The sequence below is a fragment of the Meles meles genome, chromosome 4, assembly GCF_922984935.1.
Source record: "Meles meles chromosome 4, mMelMel3.1 paternal haplotype, whole genome shotgun sequence".
Lineage (NCBI taxonomy): Eukaryota > Metazoa > Chordata > Mammalia > Carnivora > Mustelidae > Meles > Meles meles.
The window spans coordinates 97,205,299-97,228,338 of NC_060069.1; the positions used below are offsets into that span (position 1 = coordinate 97,205,299).

Below are 23,040 nucleotides of genomic sequence, written 5' to 3' on the forward strand. Positions count from 1 at the left end.
GGAATTAAGATCAGGCTGCTGTCCTAGCTCTTCCCCAGGTGCATGGCAGAGGTGTGTCCGCACCCCACTCCTCCCTTGCCCCTCCCTACCCCGGGCTCAGCCTCACTCACCAGAATGTGGGATAGGGGCACTCCTTGTGATGGAGTTGGCTGTGAGTAGGACCCTGAAGAAAACCTGTACTTCCTTCATGGGATACATCATTCACAGCTGAAGTTCGAGATGCTTCCCTTGCAGGAGGAAAAGGATTGAGGAGCTGGAGCTCCAACCCACTACTGGGCTAAGTGAAGCAGGAGTGAAAAGTAAAAGTCAATTTAGAATTTCCAAATGTACAGCAAAGTTACAGGGCATCCAGCAGGAAACCTCACCCGATCGCATTTTCCATCGCCTAAACGTTAATGCCCACTAACCTAAAAGACTTCCATTGGAACACTCGTTTTGCCATGTGACCAATTATGCCAACTGGTGAAAACAAAAGAAAATGAACATATTTAAAAGCCCTCTTTATTTATAAGACTAGACAAATATTGAATTGTAAGAATTTCTTTCAGGACCACAAATGGAAACAGAGTTCAGAAGAGAAATATTTTGACAGTAAAAGGAATTGACGGGAGAAGGGAGCTTAAAACACACAGGTCACCCTGCCATGTCTGAGAGGAAGTTTCAACCACTGTCAACTCAATGTTGGGCGTTGTCCTGAAGAACAAAATGGTTCTAAGATGGCAGTAAGGGAATCACTTGAATCTGTGTAGATGGAAGCCATCATAGAACAAAGGCCAAAGATCTCTCTCAGCAACTTTTTCCTTAATTCTCTCACCTGGGCAAGACTGAGAAGAATGAAAGCCTTCACAAGTCTCTTTCAGAAAGCAGGGAGAAATGCATGCAACCTTGCTGTGCAAATACAGACTTGGCTTGCTGAGATAACACAGGTTCTTGTGGAAGTCTTTATGCCCTCAAATTAAAAATAGGTGGGGATGGAAGAAGTAGTTATTGACTTTCCAAAGTCTCCCTTTCCTACTGGCTATAAAAATGTTGCAGTACCCTAGACCAGACTGAAAACCCTAGTGAGAATTTTGAGAGGCTGCGAGCCCAGGGGTACACCTCTACCTCGGCAGTTCGAGTAAGAGGCACAGGGCCCCCACGGGGCGCAGACGTGGGCTCTACCAGGAGAGCTCGCTTGCAGCACCAGGCCCAGAGTCACTGGAGGAAGGTGGTGTGGTGGTGACATTTTGTTCTTAATATTCAATTCTGCTCCAGTAGAACATGGTACCCAGGAGAACCCAAAACTAGAATACAAAGAAAAAAAAAATTAGGAATTGTTTTAGAAATGACTCATACTTAGGGGAAAAAGGATGTTAGGTTCACTCAGGCCTAGATGATCCTGAATTTTTAAGAGTAATCTCGCCTTAAGAAACTTCAAGGGGCAGAGGTAACTATTCTGCTGCTCAGAGATAGCATCTCTGTTCCCCACTTCCCTGCACCAAAGTGCCCTAGAATTCCTGTCTGCTGGGGCTGCTCCCCTCAAGTCTGTGCTGAACTAGACCCTCAGGCAAATTCTTTCTTCTTCGTATCAGGGCTAATGAACTTCTGGTGGATTCCTATTTCTTGTATGTACCATTTGAAGGTACAAGTTGCTTGCTTTCTAGTACTGAACCTGTCCTCCCAAGAACCCCCTATTTTCCAAAAAATGCTTGTGACCTGGAATGGCTGTCCCTGAAGAATGCCACAGAACTCAAGGTTTCTGCCTCAGGTGAGGAAGGTTAGAATATCTGGGTTCTGTTGCAGCTCTGACACTCCCTCCCTGCATCTGGAAAAGTAACGATAATATTCTTCACCTGCCCCAGAGTTGGATGATGGAATGAGGAAGAAATACTATTACTATGAATGCCTAATGTTTATTGACAACTTACTGTACATCAGGCACTGTTCTGAGGGCTACACCTACAACTCCCCTGAATGCTTCCAGAACCCTACAAAGAGACCGAGGCACAGAGAGGGTAAGGAGACTGGCTCCTTACCTAGCTACTGTTGGGGGGATTTAGTGCTGAAAGTATTGGACATGATGCCTTGTCCATAGTGGTCTTCAATACATTTAGTTCCTTTTGCTTCCCTCTTTTGAATTTCAGGGGGACTTAATAGACTCGAAATGCACTTGATGCTTGTGGAAATGGCAAGAGTTTCAGCTGAGATCCTTTAGAACCTTTAAACATTATCCCACAGTTCTTGCTAGCATGGCACAAAGAGAAACTTCATAGAAGTTGTTACCATTCAAGTCATAGAAACGTGTTACCATTTGCCATTCACTCAACAAACGATCAAGCACCTGCTTGTGCTCATCTAGGCTCTGAGGATACAGAAGGCAGCTGGATCCCCGGTTTTTAGCAGACGAATACGTCTTTTCAGAGTGACGGAGACACGGCCGTGTGTGTGGAATGGGGCACCGTGGGACTTCCTGAGGGTGGGTGAGGGACCACAGAAGACCTCTCAAAGGAGCTCACTTTTCCTTCTTGCCTCACTCAGCTTCTCACACCAAACCCAGCATTTCCTAAACTGTGGTGCACAAACACCCAAGAGACCCTCATGGGTGCGCCTGATGTCAAGGCCATTTGCATAATAATGTTAAGACTTTATTTGCCCTTTTCACTGTTTTCCACATTTGCACTGACGGTGCAAAAGCAGGGGCAGGTAAAACTGCTGGCGCGTTAGGATTCGAAGTAGAGGCACTAAACTGTGTCAGTGGTCAGTGTATTCTTCACAACTACGTACTTGTAATAAAGAAAAAGGCAGTTTAAGAGATTTAGAAGTTTAGAATTTTGAGATTGGTTTTGATGAAGCAGAAGAAATACTAATTTTATTAAATGTTTACCTTTGAATATTCATCTTTTTTTTTGGAAAGATTTATTTATTGGGGTTCCTGGGGGCTCAGTCAGTAAAGCATCTACCATTGGCTCAGGTCATGATCCTGGAGTCCTGGGATTGAGCCCCATGTTCAGAAGGGAGTCCGCTTCTCCCTCTGCCACTCTCCCACCTTGTTCTCTTTGGTCTTCTCTCAAATAAATAAATAAAATCTTCTTCTAAAAAGATTTTATTTATTTGAGAGATAGTGCATGTGCGCTCCTGCACTGGAGTAAAGTGGCGGGGAGGGGAGAGTGGAAGAAGACGGGGGAGCCCACCATGGGGGGCTCGATCTCAAGACTCTGAGATCACATGACCTGAGTGGAAATTAAGAGTTGGGCACTTCATGAACTAAGCCACCCAGGCGTCCCTGAATATATATCGTTTTAATATTCTTGCAATGGAAAATATACATAAAGCAGTTTTGTTGCACACTGAACAATGGTTGTCTTAAGGAAAAACACTTGTGTGATTGCTTGACTGTATACTGAACTAGCCTTTTTTTTTTTTTTTTAAGATTTTATTTATTCATTAGAGAGAGAGCACCAAGCTGGGAGAGGGAGAAGAGGAGGGGCAGAGGGAGAGGGAGAAGCAGACACCCTGCTGCGTAGGGAGTCCGATGACATGGGACTCCATACCAGGATCCTGGGATCATGACCTGAGCTGAAGGCAGACGCTTAATGAGTGAGCCACCCAGAGGCCCCTGAACTAGCCATTTTTTCATGAAACGTGATTTTTACTTGAAAAAAATGACTAATAGACAAGCTACAGTTATTCAGATTGAATGTCTGGCAGACATTTTCTCAAAAATTTACGAAGTGAGTCTGTCTCTTCGAGGAAAACAACTGACAGTATTTCTTGCCAGTGATAAATCTGGGTGCTCAAGCAAAAATCAGGCAACTTGTTTCTATCATGATGAGTTGATAGCATCCTCATGATAAAGGTCCTTTCCAATGTGGCAACAGATTTCCTGGTATCTCATAAAGAATTCAGCCAATATTTGGAAGATCAGCATAACGCACTGAACCAATATTTTCCCAAATGACCGATGTTATGGAATCATGAATGGGTGAATGATTTATGCAAATTGTAAGACAAACTGATGTAAATGTATTTTAATATAATAGAGTCTGAAAAGTTTGTTGACATAGTTTTAGATTCCACATCACAACTAACGCTTAAGAACCTGCTAGTTGTCAAGTTTTGTGTAGTACCAAAGAAGATTATTCACAATTACTTTTAGAAAAGGTTATCAAAGCATTCCTTTTTTTTTTTTCAGCTACCTATCAGCGTGAGGGTGGATTTTCTTCAAATCCTTCAGCCTAAGCAACTTACTATAACAGATTAAGTGAAGAAGCAAATAAAAGGACCCAGCTGTCTTCTGTTAAAACCAGACACTGAAGAAACTTTTTAGAAATGTAAAACAATGCTACTTTTCTGTTTTTTGTTTTGCAAAATAGTCATTTTCCCATAAAAATACATTGTTAATGTTAACATGTAATTAGTTTATTATTGTTATTTTAAGTGAATTAATGTTTTTTTTTAAATTCTGGGTTAATTTCCATTAGGGTAAATATAAATAGATATAGCCCCCATAAATAAAAGCTTATTAGAGTCCTCAGTAATTTTTGAGAGTGCAAAGGGATTCTGAAATCAAAAGTTTAGACCTGCTTCCCAAATGTAACAGCTCTTAATCCTGACAGCAAATTAGAATCATATGGAAAGAAAAGGTTTTTTAAATGCTTGGGTCCTGCCCCTGGATCCAATGAATCAGAATCTCAGAGACTGGAGCCCAGGTATATTTTCTTTTCTAGAAGCTTCCCCAGGAAGTGGTATCTTGATATCATTTATCTTGATATAATGAATTAATGAATTAATGAGATTCAGAGAGCTGGAGGCAATCAAGTGCTCCCCCATTAGTTAGTAGATCTGGCTAGTAGGGCATATCCCTTCCCCTGGAGGGGATATAAACACCCCACCTGCTCACGGAATCCACAGTCCTTGGCCTGGTGTCAACAGCTTCCTGCCTTGCCCTCAGGTCTGAGGTTTTATTTCCAGACTGTCTGGTGTGGTCAGGTTAACCAGGGCCTTCTCAAGTTCTCTCCTTATCGAGAGCAGGGAAATACTCACAGTCCAGCAGAGAATGGCAAATCCAAACCAGGCAACCCCCCAGGCGTGTCGGTTCATGGGTCCAGAGATGAGTTCATAGCACCCCTAGAAGAGCACGTGGTTCCACGTGGGTGAGAGATGAACCAAAGAAGAAGATGTAAGGGATGGGCGGGAAGGCAGATTTCTAGTTGGATCAAGAGTATCCCAAAGTCTAGTTTAACATACCTAGGCTATTTTCACATCCCCGTGAACAGCGGGTATCAACAGGGCTTTGCTGAGGGAACAGACATAGTCCTGTTCAACAACTACTCTAGATCACATTATTTTGTGTCTTTATCACTCAGTCTAACAAAGGTGCTGCTATTTTAGGCTAATGTTTTTTCATATTGAATATGTGGGCAATGTATTCTCTTTTTAAAAAATTGTAGTATAGGGGCGCCTGGGTGGCTCAGTGGATTAAGCCGCTGCCTTCGGCTCAGGTCATGATCTCAGGTCCTGGGATCGAGCCCCGCATGGGGCTCTCTGCTCCGCAGGGAGCCTGCTTCTTCCTCTCTCTCTGCCTGCCTCTCTGCCTACTTGTGATCTCTCTCTCTGTCAAATAAATAAATAAAATCTTAAAAAAAATTGTAGTATAGAGTACAATATGAAGTATTTTTTTTAAAGTTTTTTTTTAAGATTTTATTTATTTATTTGACAGACAGAGATCAGAAGTAGTCAGAGAGGCAGGCAGAGAGAGAGAGGAAGAAGCAGGCTCCCTGCCAAGCAGAGAGCCCGACGCGAGGCTCCATCCCAGCACCCTGGGATCATGACCCGAGCCAAAGGCAGAAGCTTAACCCACTGAGCCACCCAGGTGCCCCATATTCTTAATAAAATTTGAGTACTATTCTCTCCCTACGGAATTTTTCGGTGATTTTTTTTTTTTTTTGAGGGCAGAGGTACTTTTGATTTGTTTGTTCTTAAATGAAAGTGCTTCTGATCTATAAATAGCAAAGGTTTTGTTTTTTTTAACCATTAAAGGAACCCCTGTTTGATGCTGTCTAAATTCTCATTTGTGATCATATTTCAGCATATCTTTATTGGAATCTAGTGAGACTTTGAGAAGCCAAGGTGTGTGTGTCAACAATTCATTTTGTATTAATCAAATCATTCATTCATGAATGCCATAATCCAGTGAGTTTTTTAAACGTGGCAGATTCTGTTCCAGTCACCATGCAAACTGCTGGAGTAAAACACATGCATGAGGTTGGAGCTGTCCTCTGAATGACCTGTGCTAAAGCTCTGGGAGAAGTCTGGTGGTTCCATGGTGGTGGTTCCAGCCACGTGGTTCCATGGGCCACTGAGGTCCAGAGGGAGATGTCCTCAAAAGGCTGACCTTGAAGTTTAGCCCCTGCCCCGAGGCTATAGGTGACCACGTGAGGTTCCATCTTTCTGATCCTGTTCCAGGACCTTGTTAACCCACTTATGCCCCCTGGTTTTGCTAAGCCTTTATTTCTCTCCCATTTACTCTTCTCTATCTATGTTACAGGCATCTCCATTCACCTACTCATTCAAGTAAAAAAAAATTGGAACTATCTTTAACTGTTCTTCTCTTATCCAACATCAAATACTTAAGCAAAACCTTTTGGGTCTACTTTAAAAATACATCTCAAATCCAAACACTCATTACTTCCTGCCCCTGCTTTGGTCCACTATGGTCTCTTTCCAGAATAACTACAACAGCCTCTTCACTGGTCTCTCTGGGGCTTGAATCCAGTGTTGGCACCCTACTTATCTTTATACAGTGCCAGAGGGATGCTTGTAAAACATAAATCAGATCACTTCAAATCCCTGCTCAAAAGAAATGGCTCTCTACCACCCTTAAAATGAAATTCTGAGGCCTCACAATGGCCTACGGGGCCTGTCTAATGTGGCTCTGGCCCTCTCTGTGAGCCCAGTGTCCTCTTCCAGAGGCTGTTTCCCTGTAAAGCTAATGAGCTTAAGCTTCAGGGCTGCTTACTTACAAGACCATTTCAAGCCCCTGTACCTAATTCTGTATGCATATTTTTAATTGTTTTTCCCAAGGAGGGGATCCTTCCATACAGATTCCAGCCCTACAAAATCTAAAGCATCCCAGTCTTCAACTCTTCCTTCACTCATTCTGGCCTTGCCACACTGATGTGCTTGATGTTCTTGTAAAAAGCTAAGAATGCTCCCACTTCAGGGCCTTTGTACCTGCTGCCTCCTTTGCTTAAAACTCTCTTCCTCAATCTTCTCATTTCCCCATTTAATTCAGAACTCTGTGCAAGTATCCCCCAACAAAGCCTTTCTTGATCACCATAGGGAAAAATGCTCTTTCTCCTGTCATTCCCTATATACTCACCCTCCTTTACTTCTGCTCATGGCATTTATCACTACCAGGAATTTATCATGTATTTGTTTGGTAACTTGTTTGTTGTCTCTCTCCCATGCTACAGAGCAAGCACGAGGGCAGGGATCTTTTTGTGCTCGTGGCTAAATCTCTAGGACCCAGCACAAGTGCCTGGCACAAAGTAGGCACCTAATAAATGTTGATAGAATGAATGGAGCCCGACATGAAGTAATGATTACAACAGTATCATTTGTGACACAGTAGTTCAGGAACACTCCTATATCCATTACTCAAGGATCCTCCTAAAATCCTTGGAGGGGGTCATTTATCCTAACAGGTACCCATAGAAACCACTTATGTCGGGTGCCAGGCACTGGGCTGGGCAATCAGTGGTGACAAGACAGACATGGGCATTGTTCTTAGAACTCACAGACAAAAACCCCATTTTTTTCACCTCTTCTAATTTAGTTCCTGCTCAGAGTGTGTGTTTTTTGTTTTTTGTTTCTTTTATCATTGTGCTGCTTTCCTTGATCTTCCTCAGTTCTGTGATAATGTCCCTGAGGTACAAAGATCAGATTTTGCACACAGTATTTCTGGGGCAGTGGACCGTGAGTAAGAATACATGTATCTACATCTGACATGCTATGTGAATTCCTGGTTAGTTTCTATTTTCCCCCACACCTATGAGGACATCCCTAATTTTGTTAGCCTTCATTTATGCAATGTAGATTTCAAAAACTCCAATATGGATGTGAAAAAGAGAGTCATTCCCCTCTTCTGCCACCCACCCGCCAAACAGTTCTCAGTGCCTGCTCTGGGCCAGGCAGTATGAGAGGTACTGAAGATGTAGAATTGAGTAATGCACCGTCCTCAAGGAGACTCAGAAAAGATAGATTGTGAGCAAATACTTACAATATGGCTCAGGGCTGCAATAACAGAAGTCAAATATAGGAAGAACTGGGCCATATTTTACTTGGTGGAAAGGGATTGCTATAGGAGAAGTAGCAGGACCTATGACTCAGAAAGAACGGTGGTGTGTGGAAATCTGGGGGACTGGGAGAGGGAAAGGCAGAAAGGTGTCCAGGGTGAAGAATGAGTGAGATTGAGAGAGTAGGAGCACAGGGACCCAGGGACAGAGAGGAATTTCAGGTGCAGGACTTTGGCAGGGGAGTAGGGCTGCGTGATGCCAAGTTTGTAGTTGTGCAGCTAGTGGGGAGAGGAAGTAGAAATGTTAAGCACAGGTGAGATCAAGGAACCCTATGGGAGGAGGTGGGAAGCATTGTCAAAACTCATGGGGACTTTCCTCACTACCAGAACATTACTTGTCTGAGGGAGATAAGCTGATTATTTCAGGACAAATACCCTTTCCGGCCCGTTCACAGAGATGATACAGTCTATACACAATCCAATCCAATCAAGATACGTTTGTGTGGGCCCACGCTAAGGTTGAAATTCTGAAAGCATTTATTTCTCCTGAGAGTGATCATTATACTGCATATTGTGATATAAGGAGCACAGTTAATTGTTACAGCAGTCTGAATGTAACTGATGCAGCAACAGTTGCTGAAAGCTAAAAAGGGTGGCTTTGAAGGACTCTGCAAAATAATCTGCATCACACCCATGTTCTTTTCTGGATGAACGCAACAGATCCTAGTCCAGGCACCCTCCCAGGTACAGCACTACGATGAGCTGTTCGGTGTCCTTCATTCTGAACGTGCCCTTTGTGGTATTTACTCCCAGACTAAGGAGTCTGACATTTCTCAATATTTAATGAACTGGCACACAGCCAGCTTCCCTCAAAGTGGTAACTCGCAAAGCAGTAGAGGCATTTCGGAGGCTGATTCCAAGTATAGGAGAATTCTCCTCAGGCTTTTTGGGAATATTTCCAAGTTTTTTTCTTGGCTTACAGTCTGGGCTCCTGAGCCAGACTGCTTGGGTTTGAATCCTGACTCAACCATTTACTAGCTGAGTGACCTTGGGCGAGGTGCTTCTTACACCTCTGTGTCTCAGTTCCTCGTCCATAAAATAAGAATCATACTGACCCCTACCTCTGAGCCTTAAATAAGTTAATAGACATATGGCACTTGGAATGGTATCTGGTTTTAGGTACTCAATAAATGTTAGTTTTCAGGTTCATTATATCATTTCCATCAGGCTGGAAATACCTTCTCAAAAACCATCTGTATGTAAACTGCCTTCTACCCAAATCATTATCTTAATATTCTATTGAGACCATCCTATATCACCACTAGAATAATGAGGGTGGTTATATCATTACTGCATTTACCATTGCCAATTGCCACTGCTCTGGCGCTAGCAAAACATTGTTTGTATACACCCCTTCTGATTTACATTTTTTTTAAAGATTTTATTTATTTATTTGACAGACAGAGGTCACAAGTAGGCAGAGAGACAGGAGGAAGCACGCTTCCCGCCGAGCAGAAAGCCCGATGCGGTGCTCGATCCCAGAACCCTGGGATCATGATGTGAGCCGAAGGCAGAGGCTTTAACCCACTGAGCCACCCAGGCGCCGCCGCCCCCCCCCGCCCCCCCCGACTTACATTTTTGCAAAAAGAGAACCAATCTTTGCATAGTGGAAATATTTTTGAAGTACCAAGTCTATATTCTATTGTACAAACGGTTTGCATTTAAACAAAGTTGGACTTTGCTATCACCACTCTCTTGTTCTGTTATTAAAATGTAGATTTTCAAGGCGCTTGGGTGGCTCAGTGGGTTAAAGCCTCCGCCTTCGGCTCAGGTCATGATCCCAGGGTCCTGGGATCGAGCCTCACATCCGGCTCTCTGCTGGGTGGGGAGCCTTCTTCCCCCTCTGTCTCTCTGCCTACTTGTGATCTCTGTCTGTCAAATAAATAAATAAAATCTTAAAAAAATAAAAGTAAAAAAAAGAAATGTAGATTTCCCCAGAACAGCCCTAGATTAGCATCTGCATTTTACTGACAGAGAAGGAAATAGTTGACGTGAGATTTAGGGCAAAATGATGCAGAATTCTTCATGAGATGTCATGACCTATAGTTCACCAGTCTTTCCCTCATAAAGAGCAGAAAACCTTCTGGCAGGTATTGGGCAGAGGGGACTCACCTGCTTGTGATAGTACCCAGGCACTCCTAGCTTGCAGGCCTCCACGTTGAGAGGTTCTTTCAGACTGTTCATCACACAGCACTGACGAGGCCAGGGGTAGTCGGCATCATTGTTCTCAGTCCGGAAGGCAGATGTGTATCTCTGCCAGTCTGACGGGCCATTGACACCACAGCAGTGGTCCTGTCAGCAGAGCAGAGATGCAAAATTCTCTTCATGCTGCCTGCTACAACCATCAATGTAGCAACTGAGATTTTATGGAGAAAGAAGATATGGAAAATGTACCATATCTTGCGTTTCCTAGAATTCCCCAAAGGAGAGCAGAGAGTATTGATAAACTACATTTTAAAACTTACAAAATACTTCACCATTTGTTACTCCACTAGCCGCTAATGAGCTCTGAAGCCTCTGATGAGTTCAGCTCCCTCCTACGCCTCACTTTCCTTCACTGTAAAACATGACTTTGTTCCCTTCACAGTCCACACTTCTCAGAGTTCCTGTGAGGATGAAATTAGCTAATGTGCCTGACCTGTCTAGTACAGAGCCTGTCCCATAGTAAGCTCTTACTTATTAAGGGTCAATCATTAATACTGATTAATTACTTAATCAATATTAATATTAATAATCAATACTAATTAATTAATTATTAATACTAATATCTTGATACAGCAATGTGAGGGAGGTATGATTATTCTCATATGCCTTTTGAGCAAATTGAGAGTCAGAAAATTAAAATCTTCAGTGGTAAAGAAGTAATGAGTAATTCTTGTTTTACATTTCTGTACTTTGAACATATTCTACAGTAACTCTGTATTACATTTATAATGGGAGAAAATAAACTGGAAAAAAATAACCAAACCTGGTGGCATATAGCTCTGCCTCTACATAGGAGAGGAAGATCAAGGAACACATCGCTTACATCCTCACACTCTGGATCGAGTTGAGGACAGAGGATAAAACATTCTTCGTATCACTTTCCTTCCTTTGCAGAAATTCTGCTAAAATGTTTCAAGGGAAGAAATTAAAATTACAGGTCCCTCTCAACTTTCAGAATGAATTACTTTCAAACAAATCTGATGGTAAATCAACTGTCTTTACTTCTTTTTAAATTTTATTTACTTATTTGAGAGAGAGAGAGAGAGAGCACGCACAAGCAGAGTGAGGGGCCGAGGAAGAAGCAGACTCCCTGCCAAGGAGGGAGCCCAACACGGGGCTCAATCCTGGGACCTCGGGATCTTGACCTGAGCCAAAGACAGATGCTTAACCCACTGAGCCACCCAGGTGCTCCAAATCAGCTGTCTTTAAAGCAGATCCTATTTTGCCGCTGAAAATACCTTGGCAAGGAAAATAATTTTCTTGTATTTTGATCTTAGCCTTTTGGAGGGAAAATGGTTAAGTTCAGACTGGGTTTTTAGAAGTTGGTAAGAAGATTTTTCAGATGTGTGGGCGTTTGCATTTTTACTTGAAGAGCTTAGCTCTTGCTAACGGAGTGGGAAAAGTACATGACCTATAGTCAGACAAGTAGGTAGAAAATAAAAAAGTGGCAATGAATTGGAGGTCCTAATGGGCTAAAAATAATTATTGGAAAGAGAATATTCAGATAAATGAAGGAAGTGATAGAGGCTAGGGGGTAAAGAGACATCAAAGAGGGAGCAGAGGCTATAAGGGAGTTTGCTGATGATGCACTGTGAGCCAGTGGAGGGGAAAGGGAGGCAGGGACAGTGTGAGAGTTGGGTCAGATTAAGGTTGAGTTAGGGATAGATATTCATATACATAAAGCAAGGCAGGGGTAACAATAGATATTCTGAAAGACTTGGATTTTTGATGATATTTAAGGTAAACTCATATATAAGGTATGATGGTTGTTGGGGTCCGTTATCAAAGGAACGAGACTGAGACAAAGTGAAAGTTATGCAAAGCCTTATTCTATGCCAAGCATTAGAAGTTAGACTGACCAGCCAGGGGAACAAGACGGAGACAAAGTGAAAGTTATGTGAAGCTTTATTCTATGCCAAGCATTAGAAGTCAGACTGACCGGCCAGGGCCGCCTCCAAAGAGAGCGACCCCCTCCCGATCTCACAGGCTGGTTTTATAGGGCATAACCGCAGACCCAAGGTATGTGACTTCTATTGTTAAGTCATTTACTCCCGGAATCGATACCCGGAACCATACCAGGAACTACTGGGGCGTTTATTCCCAGAATGAAGTCCGTGGATGTAAACAACAATATGGCTACCGAGGCAATATGGAGTCGCTCTGGCTAAGCAGGCCCTGATAGTTAAACAGGTTTTAACATTAAATTGGCCCTAACAATGGCCAGTGACAGAAAAGTGGACAATCAAATCAGGTCACAGTCCAAGGTCCTTGGCAGGACTAGCCCATCGGTACTAAATAAGCAAAATAGGCAATAATTGCCCCTTGAGTTCACTGTGATGTGGAGGAAGCAAACTTGTTCTTCCAGTGTAAATGATGCTTGACTTCTAAGAGACAGTGCATGTGATTTATCTAAATTTCTTAACAGTGTCATTATCCCTAAATGGAAGTTAATCAACATCATGGCTCGAAAATAAAATATAGATCTAGGGGTCCCACTGAGTGATGTGCACACAGGAGGAATAGATAAGAAGAATGAACTTGCCTATGTCCAGTCTCTTTCTTTTCCTTTTTTTTTTTTTTTTTTTTTGGAGAGAAGAGAGAGAGTCCATGTGAGCAGCAAAGGAGAGGCACAGGGGGAGAGAGAGAGAGAATCTGAAGCAGGCTCCATGCCCAGCCCAACACAGGACTCTATCTCACAACCCTGAGATCATGACCCGAGCTGAAATCAAGAGTCAGATGCTTAACCCACTGAGCCACGCAGGGGCCCCACTCCAATCTCTTTTTGAATGAAACCACCCTAGAGGCTGTGTTCCCCATTCTTTGACTTCACTGCCATCCATACCTTCACTCCTGGATACTGGTTTGGGTACAGAATGCTATCTCCCCAAGGCTGCAAGCATTACCTGGAGCATGAGTCTGTCCCAGGTTTTGGTGACTCCATTATTTTTCCATTGGTCATCATTGTTTGGAGGGCTATTGTTTTGGTACCTCTCCAGCATCTGCTTCAGGAAGAGGTTGGGTGTGAACTATGGTGGGAGGAGACAACAAAAGGAGAGTTAGCAGCTCATTCACCAAGGAAGCAAAGTGATGTGCCTTGCCTGTTGCTAGGGTCACTGATCATTATCTTCCGGACTAAAACTATCCGAAGAGGCCCCAAGAAAGGGTGGGATGGGTGCGAGGCTCTGGATGGCTGAAGTCCCCATGAAGGGAGAAGTTTTCCTTGTTCCCATGTTCAAACAAATCCCAGTGAGACCAGGGTGGGCAGGCATTTTACGGTGGCCTAGGCTTGGAAATGGAGAAAAGGGGAGAAAACAAGATGCTGAATTGAGAGGAAGTCTTAGATGTGGTGGACTGTTGATTATCCTATGGAAGAGCCCATGGCCATGGCAGAGTGGGAAGAGCATAGCAGTACAAGCTTGGGCCTCGGGAGTCACTCTGCCTGGACTCAGGATTCTCCTCTTTCACTTACCAGCCGCGTTATCTTGGACAAGTTACCTCGCCTTTTCAAGTCTCATTTCTTTATCTATAAAGTGATCACTGTGATAATACCTATTTCATGGAGTTATTATGAGGATTAAGGAAACTTGTATATTTAATATTAATGCACATATTAGCATACCTGGTACAGAGTAAGGGCTTAGTACATGTCAGCTACTACATTGTTATGACAATGACGACTCCTATAATCATTTCCACTCTGTGCTTGTGATTGTACTCACGAAGTCTCGCTGTGTTGCTGCTGTGATACAAGACGCCACTTCAAAGCCATATACTATAAACATCAGAATGAAATACTGGAAGGGAAACAAGTGGAGGAAAAAAAAAGAATTACATTTATTTCCAAAGAGAGAATTTTAAAAAATAATTGTTATATCTTTCAGCATATTCATCTAAGTCAAATCATCCAATCACTAATGAAATTTTTCAGCAAACCCTCGTGGATCAGCTGTTTGGAGCAAGACTTGGTACCAGGTGCTAATCCGCTCAATTCCCTCCTTATGCCCAGAGAACAAATGACCGTTGAATAACGAGCTTTCTCAGCCCTGCCAGAAATTTCTTTTCTACATTTCTGTTTTCACTGAGAAAAACACGCAGGCGAAGGCACTGATGTGCGCATGCGCGTGATCCTTCACTGGCCGGCAAGACCGTCTTGGTGGATCAGACGCTCTACAGAGCTTCATAAATTCCCTCTCAGTGAGAGAAATTTTCTTTATGGTTTACTGAAACTTTAGAAGTACAGAGGTCAGAAAAGATGAACTGGATCGTGTTTAACATCCAGCGCCCCTCCTGCCAAGCGTCCAGTCTCCCCAGAAAGGAGCGGGAGGCTCCCGGTGCGCAGGCCTGCGCCGGCTCTCGTCCCTCAGCCCCGGGTTCCCAGGTATGGGTCAGGCGAGCAGAGCACACCCCGCTGTGTGTTGCCGTCGTGTGTCTGTGTGTCCACACTCGCACATGCGCACACACACTTCCGCACGATGCCTCCCCACCACTCTGCCTCTGTTTATGACTGGAAAATATCTCAACAGCAAGTTGCCTCTGAATCTGGGATGGGAACTCCTTGCAAGGGTCTGTCTTTGCTTTCCTCAGCCTTGCGTATTCGCATCGGGTCCCTGGGTTCTCCCAGGGAAGGGGGGCAGCTGTCAGTGTCCGTGGGGGAGGGCAAGGAAAACTGTGCTCTCTCCCCGGGCAGGGACGGCTCTCTGAGCCTCTGAGCCGGAAGGTCGGCTGCCCTAATGACTCAGCTACTAGTCACAGAAAGATTATGGCCTTTGATTAATCAGAGGCCTCATAACATTTGGTACTTGTTTTTTGTCAGGAGCTCTCATGATGGGGGGCACCTGGCTGGCTCAGTCCCTAGAGCATGTGACTTTTGATCTCGGGGTTATGAGTTTGAGACCCACATTGGGTGTAGAAACTACTTAAAAATAAAATCCTTAAAAGAGAAAAGAAGAGAGAGAGAGAGAGAACTTTGATGGCTCTTCTTAAAGAGGCTCGGAAACCCCTCAGAGACACTCCAGAAAGGAGCCCCCGGGTGCAGAAGTTTTCTCCATCAGCCCCTGGGAAGGTGCCTGGCTCCTTCTCTTTGCAGGGCACAGTGAAGAATGTTCTCTCTCGGCTGTGTCAGGCATACAAGGCTGGCCCAAAGTGAGACCGGGATGCAGGTGAAACGTGTCTCTGGGGACACCTGCCCCTCCTCTTCATTTCCCTGCATTCTTTCCCCTGCCTGAAAAAGTGGGTGCTTTTGCCCTGGAAATAACTCATGCTAAAGGAATCAGAGAATGTAAATGTTCTGCATTCCCTGGGTGCCAGGACAATGTTTCGATCACAGGAAAAGTAAACCAACAAGCATCTTAGGTTGCTGGGCTTGTTTTGTAAAGATGTAACTCAGGTCCTGCGACATTTAGATAGGAGAGTTATTTCAGGGTGGGGAGTGGGTGTGGGACCCCATCACAGTGTGAGAAACCATTGTCCTGAGCATGGGGGCAGAGAATAGAGGTCTAGACCCAATACCAAGGGTTCTTAGCTCTGTTGGTTGCACATTTGCTTCCATCTACAAAGCAAGGCATGACCTGGCTGTCTGTGGCTCAGGGCAGAAGCCTGTCTGTGGGGCACAGGGTTAGGAGCTGAAGTTGTACTCTATAGTGCTGTACATCAAGGTTTTCTAGAGTCCCTGAAAAGTAGAGTGAATGCAAAATATGGGAAATGCAGGTCATTATACAAAATCATCAGCCTTGAGCTCAAAAATGTCTGAAAAAGCTCGTGCTTTCTCTTAAAAATTCATGCATATTTTGTATTTTATATCCTAAAATGTCAATGACTGATTAATATTAAAATCATACTTTAGACTACTTATTGTCAAGAGAAAAAATATCTAATGATCATGTCAGTCTGTCTCTCCCTTGGCCTAGGTAGCTCCTGGCTGTACCAGCTGGAGGCATGCCAACACCAGGTAGAGAAGCACAGATTTGGAAAATACTCAACAGGGTCACCTCCAGGTTGCTCCCCTGTGGGTTCTCTGTACTGGAATCTTCTGGACTTGCAAGAGTAGAGGACATCCTTGCCCCCCACATGGACAAGCTTCACTGCAGGGCAAGTCTTGACCTCCTTTTCACCCCTCATCTGGCTCTCTCTGCTCCCACCTCCCCCACAAGCCAAGTCACTGTCTCAGGGAAGAAGAAACAGTCCATCAAAATCGATGCAGTAGGCAACTGTAGAGAGTTTTAAGGCCTCACCGCCAGAAGAATTTTCCTGTTGGACTTCATGATGCCTACAATGCCTAGAACAGACAGACAGAAGAGGCAGATGCCGACAAACATGCCAATCCAGGCTGCCCCGTAGATGTCGTCATTGTCGGTGGCTTCAAGCAGTGGGTAGAGGCTGTGCTGGTCAGATACGAAGAAGATGCACTCTGCGGTCAGGGCGATGCCGCACATCTGGGGGCAAAGGGTGTTCTATCAGGCCGGTGGTCAGGAGAGCAGCATTGGGAAAGGAGTGCAGAAGTGTGGGGAGAGGGTTATGAGAGAGACTCACTCTGTCCCTGCATAGGCGCAAAGCCATGGACTTACACACATTATGAGGAAATCAAACAGCTCCTTCCATCCTATTAATAAGTTGCATCCTTCCTCCCACACATCCCTCTGTCTTATTGCTATTTGGGAAAAGACCCAGACAATTTTAGACCATCTAGAGTCCTTGGGGCATGAAGCACTCAACAACATTTTCTTGTATGGAGATAACTTCAGAGCCCCTCTTCCATTGCCATTCCCCAAAACTCCTGAATTGTAATATTGACACTAGTCCTGGTCATACTCATCAGTGCCAGATATCCAAGGAACCTTGGTGGTTATCTTTCCCACACCCTGCCTTTTATAGATGAGGGCTCTTGGCCTTGAAAGTCGATGACTTGTCCAAAGTCCTGTGGAGATGGAGGCAGGGCTGGCTTAGAGCCAGTGATCCTGACTCTCTAGTGCTCTGTCAGTACACCGAGCCCACACAGCCAGGACTCGGAGCCACTGTCACATCCTGGTATTGACCTCTGCATGATAAGGACATATAAATGCAAACATCTGTCCCCAACAGCCTTTACAGAACAGTTCTGTGGAAATCAAACCAAGGTGAAGTAGGAAAGGAACACCAAAGTGTGCATGTGGTGGGAGCGTTTGGACACTAACCATGGTGGACGTGACTTCTTTCAGATTTTTGTGTTTGAAAGTTAGGGGGGAAATAACTTTTTTTTTTTAAACCATGATCTTTCAACATATTACATAGTTACATATGATTATTTCTGTAAGTTCTAGCTAACATATTTTACTAACACATTTCCTGGAATCAAGAAAAGAGAGAGGAAGCCAGTAATTAGATCATTATTTTCCTTTAAACTCTCACTTTTGATTAATCCAAAAGCTGTGATTACAGAAGGAACAGAGTTTCCTGAAAAATACTTACACCAACAATCACATTTCCAAAAATCAGCAGGCCCTGGAAGCAACGAACAGTGGAGTCATCTTTCGCCATTGTCAGGATTTGGCACAAGCTGGAGACACAGTGGAGAAGAATATGACTGAGTAGGACCAGGTGACAAGTGACGCTCGTTCCATGACATGCCTACCTCACACCATTGCGGATCAGCTTCTTGTGTTCTGAAGCACTCAAACCAAAGTCAGGCAATCATTTAGCAAGGGCGGAAATTTGGTTACTAAGTTCAGGAATCGCTGCAATTTTTTTTTTTAACCATAATTTTACCTAGAAGTAAAAAAAAGGAAAGCTTGCTGGAGTCTGATCGGTGACTTTCAGTTGTCCTTTAAGGTGTGGAATACACAGATTGCACACGTCTGTGTGATGAACTGAGGTCCTGCGCATCAACAAGGGCAGACGTGGGAAGACTGGGCAGTGGTCCTGGCATGGCTCTTCTGCCCTTGGTCACAGCGAACCGAAACCCAAAAGGCAAACCCATGGCCAGAGTTGGCAGATGGGGCCCATATGGACTACAGGCAGCTGTTCAAAACCACTATTATCAGAATATTTTTTACCTTCAAAAATAGTTGGCGATTTAAAAAGTACCTTGCTTATTTACCCACAGGATACAAAAATACAGATTTGAAGGGGCACCTCCACGCTGATGTTTGCAACAGCATGTCAACAAGAGCCAAACTATGGAAAGAGCCCAGATGTCCATTCACTGATGAATGGATAAGGAAAATGTGGTATGTGGTATCTAAATATATATTTATTTATACACACACACACACATACAGACCTCAGAATATTATTCACCCATCAAAAATAAACGAAATCTTGCCATTTGCACTGATGTGGAGGGACCTAGAGGGTATTATGCTAAGTGAAATAAGTCAATCAGAGAAGGACAATTATATGGTCTCACTGATATGTGGAATTTAATAAACAAAACAGAGGAGCATAAAAGAAAGAAAGGGAAGATAAAATAAGACAAAAACAGATAGGGAGGCAAACCATAAGAGACTCTTAACTATAGAGAACAAAGTAAGTGTTGTTGGTGAGGGTGAGGGATGGGATAAATGGGTGATGGGCATTAAGGGGAGCACTTGCTGAGATGAGCACTGGGTGTTATATGTGAGGATTCACTAAATTCTGCTTCTGAAACCAATACTACACTATACATTAACTAACTTGAATTTAAATTAAAACTTGGGAAAAAAATAAGTAAGTAAAAATAAAGTACCCTGTTGCACCAGGCAAGTAGTGGGAGAAGAGGGGCTGATGTATAAGTCCTTCCATGTGCTGTTCTCCTCCGTGCTTCTCACACACACATCTCAGTCTCACAGCCCAATTGGGTAGAAAAAGAAAAAAAGGTGAGGATCCGGGGCGCCTGGGTGGCTCAGTGGGTTAAAGCCTCTGCCTTCGGCTCAGGTCATGATCTCGGGGTCCTGGGATCGAGTCCCACATCGGGCTCTCTGCTCAGCAGGAAGCCTGCTTCCTCCCTTTCTCTCTGCCTGCCTCTCTGCCTGCTTGTGATCTCTGTCTGTCAAATAAATAAATAAATATAAAAAAAAAAAAAGGTGAGGATCCTCATTCTGCAGGTGAGGACACTGAAGCTTTAATTTAGGTACTTAAGGTCCGTAGGGTCATGCAACCAGTAAGTGGAAGAACTAGGCTGGAGACCTTGGTCTGAGTGACTCTGGAGCCCAAGATCATCCCCCAGGCCACACTGGCTCCCAGAAATTATGAGGTTTAGTGCTTTGTATGGTACTAAAAGTAAGTGGGCCTCTCTCTCCTTGAGAAGTCTTGGAAGGAAATTGAGGGTAAGTGTTTGGGTCAATTACTTTAGCTTTCGTACTTAAAATACCTTCAGAAAAGCCATCCGATTTCTTACTGTTATTGATCTAAGTAACTATTCACTTCCTGCATTCATGTACTAAATCAAAGGTCCCTAAGGTAGATTGCTGTAGTCTGGGATTTTATGCTCTAGTAGGGAAGCTAAGATAGTTCCTAAATAACTTTACTACATCTATTGAGACCTTAAGTGCTGCAGCAGTTCTGAATAGGGAAGATGTAAGCCTTGCAGAATGTGTATGGTTTTGATAAGTAGACTAGAGATGTAGGGCAGTGTGGGAGGAAGGTGGGGTCCACCGACATTTCAGGGAAAGGAAAAGTCAGGGAGCAGAGACCCAGAAGAGCAAGGTGACCATGAGGTAATACCTGAGGCAGTTTGGCTAACATCCCAGTTTGTATCGGGAATCAATGGAAGGCAAGACTTCTGCTTGACTCAGCCCTTGCTAAAATTTAACTTCATTGTTACATTCTAAGCATTAACAGCCTCCTACATCATCTCAACTTCCCTATTTTCCCTTACTTGTTTGCCTGGGCAGCGTGGGAAATGAAAGAATTAAAATCCATGAGTGTTTTGTGCCCAGAATTAGGAGCATCATAGGTTCTCCATCAATGTTTGCTGAGTGACTAGAAGAAACCAGGCCATTGTTACAAGATCTTCCTGTGTAGTTTCCACTTAGAAATGACAATCATTTTTCCCTGCAATGTTTGCAGTAACTGAGCCACGCCTCAGCGTCCTGAAGGGGTTAACGTATGAACTCCACCAAGGGAGATCTTTTCTCCTGTGACCAGACCAGTCACACTGTAAAGTTCCTGACTGGTATGCACAGATATTTCTCCTGATCAGTTGAGTTACCATCTAGAGACAAAAATAAATAGATGGTGAAAGGTGAAAGTTCAGACAACACAAGTATAGAGAGTAAAGGGCAAAAACCCGGAGAAGCCATGTGCAGTGCCATTTTGACCAGTAAGGATTAGGCACCCATTTGCTGGGTAGCAGCTTGTTTGTGTTGATTCATTGGGTTTAAAAGAAAGAAAGCAATTTGTTCCTTAAGGAATTTAAAGTGAGATTGCAGCAACATGGATTCAAGCAAAAATGACTGTATGCGGTCGAATAAGGAGGGAGACAGGACTAGGGATTTGAGGAAAAGGGGAGGCAGGCCACCAAAGAGGGGCTTTATCGGTCCAGAAAGGAGCTGAAGGGATTCTGAACATGGGATTTGGTCCCGGTGTCTCATTGAGCCTCATAACACACTTTTCCAAAGATGACCAACCTCACTCAGTTTTAGGGAAAGAGACAAAGGAATACTCTGTGGGAGGGTTGTCTGTCAGGACTGGGGGGAACCATGCAGACAAGAGTGGGAGGAAAGAAGGAGGAGGTAGATGAGGGGTTGCTTTGAGCAAAAAGAAGAATGAAGGGAGGAAATCTAGCTGGGCGTGCGGTACGAAGTGCTGGGGTGGCAGCCTGACGGCGGGCTGACTTAAGGAAGGGCAGGGATATCGTGATGGGCATGACCTGCTGTAGTCACTGACAGCTAGATTTTTCTCCTTTTGCCCTGTGCATTCTCCTCTCCTTCAGGGGATCAGTGGCACATACTAACTTAGGAATTCACTCCTGTCTTCCAAAATAACAAAATGATGTTGAAAGCTGTCATTTCATGAGCACTTATGACCCCCTCAGCTCATGTTAGGTGTTTATGTTCATCTCTCAACAGATCCAAGAGATTGTTTTTGTTGTTGTTTTACCGAAATCTGTACTGATTTCCTACAGCTGCTGTAACAAGTTACCACAAACTTAGTGGCTTAAAACAACACAAATGTAACATCTGAAGTGGAGGTCAGAGTGTGCGGGAGTCTCACTGGCTTAAAATCAGCTGTCAGCAGAGTCATCCTCCTGGAACATCTAGGGGAGAATCCGTTTTCTTGCCATTTCACAGATGAAGAAAGGGAGGTTTGAGAGAATGCTTACTTTGCCTAAGGGCACATTGCCAGAGAATGCAAAAGCTCAGATTCAGGGGCACCTGGGTGGCTCAGTCAGTTAAGCCTCTGTCTCTGGCTCGGGTCATGATCCCAGGGTCCCAGGATTGAGCCCCACGTTGGGCTCCCTGCTCAGTGGGGAGTCTGCATCTCCCTCTCCCTTTGCCCCCTCTCCCCACTTATGTGCACCCTCCCTCTCTCTAGCTATCCCTCTCTGTATCTCTCTCATATAAATAAATAGATAGATAATCAATCTTAGCTGAGATTGAAATCCAGGTCTGCTCAGCTTCAGATCATTTCCTTATACACTGCACAGTGTGTAAAGACCTGTCATAGAGCTAATCTAAAAAGCAACACATGGCTCATTTCCTTGCCAACACTCAAGCAGAGAGAACAAGTCCATTTTGCTGCTTGGATGATCTGCCTTTGCCAAGGTCAGAATCACTGGGCCTCTCTTCACTCACTTCTCCAGGTTCTTGTCTCCTACGCTCCTTGGCACTGCACTTGTATTTCTACATTTTCCCCCAAACCAATTCTGCACTTGCATGTTTTTCCAGAAAATTTGTTTCGATGTACCCCAAACCTGCATTTCTCTCACCCACTCCTAGGGACTGAAATTCTTGGAAGGAAAAGGTGCACATGTGCAGGTTAATATGAGAGTAGACATTTCTTAGCCTCTCCTTGGTCACCTGTATTTTATTCTGGGTCGGTGTCTGGGGGACCTAAAATATTTCTTGCATCTACCAAACAGTCACAAATGTCAGGAGAGATGGCAGTTAGGAAACCGAGTGTAGGCTTCTCGTGGCTCATGCTGTGGCCTGGTGGCTGTGGTCTAACTGTGAGTGCCCTGGACCTGGTATCAGAATGCCATGCTTCCAACCCCACTCTTGCCCAGCCTTTCTGTATACCCCTGGGCAATGCCACTTACCGTCTACTTGCTCATTTACAAAATGGGTAAAACACAATGTGTTTGACAGGGTCTTTGTGATCGCTGAGATAAAAGATGGGCGAAGGATTGGCAAACACTCTTTGTTTATAAGCCCAAGAAATTATGGTTAATAACCAGGGGCATATATAGGTTGGGCAGGAAATTGGGCTATGGCTTTGCTTTATGTACCAGTGACACCAGGACCTAGCCAGGAGGTAACATCTTCCAGGTTGAAGGGAAGCAGCCCCTTTACCTTCCCTCTGTCCTCTGCGTAGGGTGTGCTCTGCTG

The 23,040-nt window shown here is 44.1% G+C and overlaps 1 protein-coding gene across 1 annotated transcript in view; it reads right to left on the minus strand.

Moving 5' to 3' along the window:
- Positions 1 to 505: 505 nt before the first annotated feature.
- Positions 506 to 23,040, minus strand: part of UPK1B (uroplakin 1B) — a 30,583-nt gene continuing 8,048 nt past the window's right edge. Inside the window, exons 2-8 of the mRNA XM_046003088.1 lie at positions 17,984 to 18,071; positions 16,771 to 16,971; positions 14,260 to 14,334; positions 13,444 to 13,566; positions 10,448 to 10,627; positions 5,023 to 5,106; positions 506 to 1,283 (exon numbers count right to left, since the gene is read on the minus strand). Of these exons, the coding sequence (XP_045859044.1) occupies positions 1,233 to 1,283; positions 5,023 to 5,106; positions 10,448 to 10,627; positions 13,444 to 13,566; positions 14,260 to 14,334; positions 16,771 to 16,971; positions 17,984 to 18,052 (783 nt within the window). The 5' untranslated portion in view covers positions 18,053 to 18,071 and the 3' untranslated portion in view covers positions 506 to 1,232. The remainder of the gene's footprint in view (positions 1,284 to 5,022; positions 5,107 to 10,447; positions 10,628 to 13,443; positions 13,567 to 14,259; positions 14,335 to 16,770; positions 16,972 to 17,983; positions 18,072 to 23,040) is intronic.